The following is a 5,702-nucleotide window of genomic DNA, read 5'->3' as shown; positions in this document are numbered from 1 at the left end:
TCATTGTCAACATTCACCCTGTTCATTATGTTTTACAACCACATACTGAGGCTATGAAGACACATGCCTCATAAAAAATAAAAAACATATACATACACACAAACACACACACACACACACACACACAGCCAAACACACACACACAAAAACGCGCAAGCAGACACACAAACACAAACACACAAACACGCACGCAGACACACAAACACACAAACAGACACACACACACAAACACACATGCACACACACACGCACACACACAAACACGCATACATAAATACAAACACGCGCACGCACGCAAACAAACACGCATGCACACACAAACAAACACACACGCGCATGCACACACACACACACACACACACTCTGGAATCAAGCACTATATCAAGTTTGAGCTCAGATCGTTACGTTAAGTCGCAGAATGATAAACACATTTGATAAACTTCATGAACAACAATTTATTGGACACTCACACAAAAAAGCTCCTCCCGCTCCAGCGCAGTAACTGCTGACGACCGAGCTTCTCTCTGTTGTTGTTCTTTCCACCTCCACAGGTGAGTGAGAGGCTTGTGATCTGAGGCTCCTCCATGTGCATCACACTAGATGCTGTTGTACCCTGCACCAACTGGTGGAGCCAAACGGAACGCGCTCTAGAGGGCACCGTATCGACCCACTTGGCCCTGTGTTGGTCCTCAAGTGACGACCAAAACCAAATTTTAAACCAAATTGGTGAGCTATTATTTACTAAAACAATATTAAATTATTACATATTTTACACATTTGATTCATTGATTTAATGAAATGTAACACATTATCCAACAGAACCCCGTTGAAAGGAAAAATTAAAGGTGTGGGACACAGCGTGCATCTTGCACGGTCCATCCAGGGTCGACATGGGGCCGGATCATGACAGTTTGTTTGGTCATTTTTTGCAGTTTTCTGTAAAAATTTCTTTTTTTTGGGGGAGCTGTGGGTTGTTAATGTTATCCAGGCAATGCTTCCCTCAGCCATTAACACTTATCAATACTATTGATTTACCTTTACTATCGGTTTGTAATTGCATGAAGAACATAGTGGCATAAAGGCAATAGGAGCAAATAATAATAATAAAAAAGCTGTGTTATGCAGTTTGCTGATTTTTTTTTTCTCCTTGTAAATATTCATATTTGGAGATTTTGATTTCAAGGAAAGTTAATATTGGAGGCCAATTAAGGTCAATTGATTCCCTCCAGCATTGATTTGGTTCAACCCATGTGACCAGTGGATGACTGGACGGCCATCTTGAGCACCAGGATCCTCGTATCTCAGAGGTTCCCAACCACTGGGTTGCGGACCGGTGCCGGGGCATTTGAAAATTTTCAGAAGTGACCTCCCCCCCTTCCCTGGAGTCAATTAAATAGATCTACAATAAATAAAAACACACTGTTTTTTATTAGCGCAGTGTGATCAGAGAGATTTTTTTTACCAAACAAAGCTTGTAAAAGTGTTTTTATTGTAGATCTATATGATTTACTCCGTTTCCTAATGGACTGGAACAAAAAAGAGCCCCGTCACGGAGACTCTCTCAGTCACTGTTTTACCATTCACATTGGTACAACCCCCCTGCCCCAACCCCAACTGACATCCCTCATGGGAAAACTGTTGCACACTCACGTGTGAAGGCAATAGTTTGAAGCACCGAGAGCATTTAAGCCTCCTGAAGCCTCCGCTCCCTAAACAACCTTCCCTTCCCCCTGGTTTGTCACGTTGTTTTCTGGCATCGAGGAGTTGATATAAAATGTACGAGAGTCTGAAAATCCCATCCATTCACAGTTAGATGAGAGCAACTGACGATGACGTGGTTTTGTTGTTTCTCGCTTTCCGAAACAGCTCTTCCTCCGATCGCCACGGCTGATGTTCTCTGAAGAATGCTGTAGATCGCACTGTAGACGCCCTTCTGTACAAACAAGCTGCAGTCCATATAATACGCAGGAAAGTGTAAATGCATTGTTTCGGAAACCGTTAGCAGACACAAAAAGGAGCCATCTACAAGGGGAATTAGAATTTTGATGCTTAAAAAAAGTTGTTGTTGGATTTTTTTTTTTACAGGATTTAAATGAAAACATATTATTTTTGACACTTGTTTTTTTCCATGCATTTTGTTTGGTTTTTAAAATGATTTTAACATTTTAACAAAGTCAGGAGATTCACCCCAAAAAAACATAAAAGACTGTAAGGCCATGTTTACATTTTCAACAATTGCAATTTAACGTTTTATATTTTTTTGCCTTATTTCAGCAAATGTAAACCTGCCAGCATTTCAATTGGGCGTACGTGCTTTTTTTTTATTATTATTATTTAAATGAAAGTTATAAAGGTCTTTAAAACAGTAATATTTGATTCTCTTTTCACCCTCGTCGATGCATCCAGTTCTCTTCTTGAAATCCCAAATAGATCCTTTCGCAGCTTTATCTTTGTACATTTTGTGATCCTCCAACCAGTCGTGGTTCAGCTTGGTCCAGGTTCTGAAAGCGCTCTGTGCCCCGCCCTCCCCTAGTGGTGGGCGGGGCACAGAGCGCTCTGTCTCCCCCTAGAGGTTGTTGCTAGTTCTTGCGCTGTTCTTGGTCTTTTTTGCGCTGTTTCTCCTTCTGTTTCTCGAGTTTATCCAGAGCTTTGCGCTCCTTCTCCACAGCAACGTGGATTTCTTTGATTCTGCGCTTCAGGGCGCTGCGGTCTGAGGAATTAAGCACACCGAGGACCTGAGGATGGAGAGGAGGAGAGGAGGAGAGGAGAGAAGGGGAGGAGGAGAGGAGGGGAGAGGCAAATGAGAAAATTTAAATTCTGTTCAGAGAAGATACAGAGTGATGATACAAACAGAACACTTTCTACGATACCATATGGAAATAACAACTAAATAACAGAGATAAGGTAACAGAATAGAAAAGTCGAGACAAAAAAACCCAAAACAAACGTGTGGACCATGTGTGTAGTAACAAACAGAATGCAGAGTTTAAATAATAAAAAAATTTTGATCATTTTCCCGGGCTGGATTGTATGTATAACGCGATTCTGTTTTGCTTTGTGAAAATATGGCCGAGAAATATCTTTAAAAAAGCAACAAATTCTGGGGATGAGAAGAAAAAAAGTACTTGTTTCTGATCGATCAGAGCTATCAACGCCCAGTTATTTACGAATAATGATTTCTAAACTATTAATAATGACCGTGGTCACAGGCAGCCACTCCTCCTCCGCCTAGGATGCATTGGAGGATTTGAAGAGACGGACGTGGACATTGATTTCAAAAATCCCCAACGTCCCATTCAGCACGTCCCGTTTCATGATTATGTATCTGTCTGATTGATGTAAATGTCCTCAGGACGTGCAACAAGCGTGATAGTGTACAGTCAGCCTATCATCACTGCCAAATAAACATCCAGTCGGGGGACATTTTGCGACAATGACCGGTGCGCTGCGCATTATCCCTTATTGGTCCTGTGGTTTGGTGTCATTTGAATCCCCCCCCCCCCGTGACTCACCTTGAGCTTGCTGCCGTCCATCTGCAGCAGCTCCTGGCCGTCCACGTCCTTGGCGCTGAACTCTGCGACGTACTGCTCCATGTTGAGGCCGCGCAGCCACTGGCAAACCTGCTGGGTGGTCCACGAGGACACCGGGCACATGGGCTCATCGAATGGCTGCTGGAGGGGAGAGAGAGGGAGGGAGGAAGGGGGGAGGGATATCAGCTGGTTCGGTGCATTTTGAGGCACGTGAGTCGGGGATGACGCTTGGTAAACTGGGACTAAAGTACAGTCGCATATGTCTTTGTGGTAGTTCCGCCTCCACCCGCCACCCAACTGGCATTTTAAGGACCCTCCAGCACAGAGACACAGAAGACGTTGGGTTGACAACACCAGTTAATTGTAGAGAGGAGGCTAGGTGGAGTTAGCCAAGAGCAGATGGAGCATGTCATGACAGGGCTCCTCTCCTGAGTGAGTGTGGGGATGGGGGTTTTAACCTGCTCCTCGTCAGACCAACCAACAAGCAAAAGGTATGCAGCCACCCTGACCCCATCACCTGGATCCAGGTCAGGTGGGGCTGCTCAACCAGACCATCCCCACACCACAGTCTTATATGTTGAATAACAAAAATATGATAACGGTTTTTGCCATTGCCACACTACGTCCAGGACGTAACACAACACATTTCCCGACGAGGACGAAATTGGATTGAATCAACGTTGGCCCCTGTAGCATGCCAGGAGGAAGCGACAACACTCGCTGTTTCTAGTCTCTTTCTTTGGTTCGAATGAAGCCCGAAAAAAATTGCAAAACATGGCACCTGGGTTGAAATGCCTTCATCCGTTAAAGCTCCGTGTCATGACTCCTTCGTCCCCTTGGGGTAAAATACGTTGTAACTCTAGATTAAGCTGTTATAACCATCAACACAAGCTCAGGCGGAGAAGCCCCGGGGATCCACTCGTTCTCAGTGTACGCTACCACCGCGGCACAGGAAGTAATATCTTTATGTACTGTGCATCTAAGGGTTTGCTGAAAGCCTGAGTCCAAAGGGGATGTACAAGTGTTTTTTCTTTCCAAATGAGACTAAATAGATGTAGGAGTAGGAGATCGATCATTACAGACTCCGACACACCGGGGGGGTCCGTCTGGTTGCACGCTGCGACCGGACGGACCCCCGGTGTGACAGAATGTCCTGTTCGGCGTTAAAAGCGGATATTTCGAAGACTGCCGCTTTTTCGTCTATGAACGGTAATTGCAGTCGGTTTTTGGACCTCGCGTCCCGGAGATCCAAGAGGTGTCGCCCGCTTGAAAAACACGTCACTAACTGTGCCGCTGGTGACCCGAGTGCATGTCGCCGCAGACACCCGGCTCTTACAGTTTTTCCCAATTGTGTACACACTAACACTGGTGCATGAGACACAATGACTGGAGCCTGTAACTCATGTACCAACCCCCCAAACTAATTCTCCTAAAATGCACGTGGTGGAAGGTGAGAAATCGACTCTCATTGCAGTATTGTAGTACTGCATATCAATACAATAGTCAATGATTACTGTATACAGTACATGTTTCTATTGTTTGTTCTGTATGTGGATAACTTTACACATCCAACTTTGTGTTTGTTGGGATCTGTACGGTATTTTGGGAAAATATAAAAGCATATTTTCGTTGATATTACGGTATATTTGTGTGTTTTATATTTGAGTACATTATACATTGGACAAAGTATTTGCAGACTACTGTACATACGTAGTAAGTATAACACTAAAAATGCAAAAGTAAAAAGTCTCCTGCAAGGGAGTTGGTACCGGTGTTTCCCATTCATAGCAGTGTTTAACATTGAGCGCGGTTCTTAGAAATGGATTGATATGGATTCATATGATGGTGCGGCGCGTCACCTCAACACAGAAAAAAATAAAAACATTTTGAGAAGACATAACATTGTTTTGCTTTCTCCGTGTTGTGTGCTTTTCGGGTTTGTGTGTGGAGGTCCGAGAATGTGAGGTACGTTTTCAGAAAACCTGTGTAAACAACCGAGAATCAGAATCAGAATCAGAATCAGAAATACTTTAATAATCCCAGGGGGCAATTACTTCCCCCTGGGAAAAACCATAACGCTCAGAATACTGCGAATGCAAGGGCTCAACATGAATGTCCAGGGGAGAGTCTAAAAAATGCACTGGTTGGGTGCTGGATGCAGAACGGCAATTT

At 44.0% G+C, this 5,702-nt stretch overlaps 1 protein-coding gene across 1 annotated transcript in view; it reads right to left on the bottom strand.

The window, feature by feature from the left end:
- Window positions 1-2,579: 2,579 nt before the first annotated feature.
- samd14 (sterile alpha motif domain containing 14) overlaps window positions 2,580-5,702 on the bottom strand; it is a gene marked incomplete at its 3' end in the record, with an annotated part of 28,923 nt that continues 25,800 nt past the window's right edge. Inside the window, exons 10-11 of the mRNA XM_080010219.1 lie at window positions 3,513-3,668; window positions 2,580-2,735 (exon numbers count right to left, since the gene is read on the bottom strand). Coding sequence (XP_079866345.1) covers window positions 2,580-2,735; window positions 3,513-3,668 — 312 coding nt within the window. The remainder of the gene's footprint in view (window positions 2,736-3,512; window positions 3,669-5,702) is intronic.

Source organism: Zeus faber, assembly GCF_960531495.2.
Source record: "Zeus faber genome assembly, chromosome: 11".
NCBI lineage: Eukaryota > Metazoa > Chordata > Actinopteri > Zeiformes > Zeidae > Zeus > Zeus faber.
Note: the sequence above shows the minus strand (reverse complement) of the source record. Positions and strands in the feature narration are given on the sequence as shown.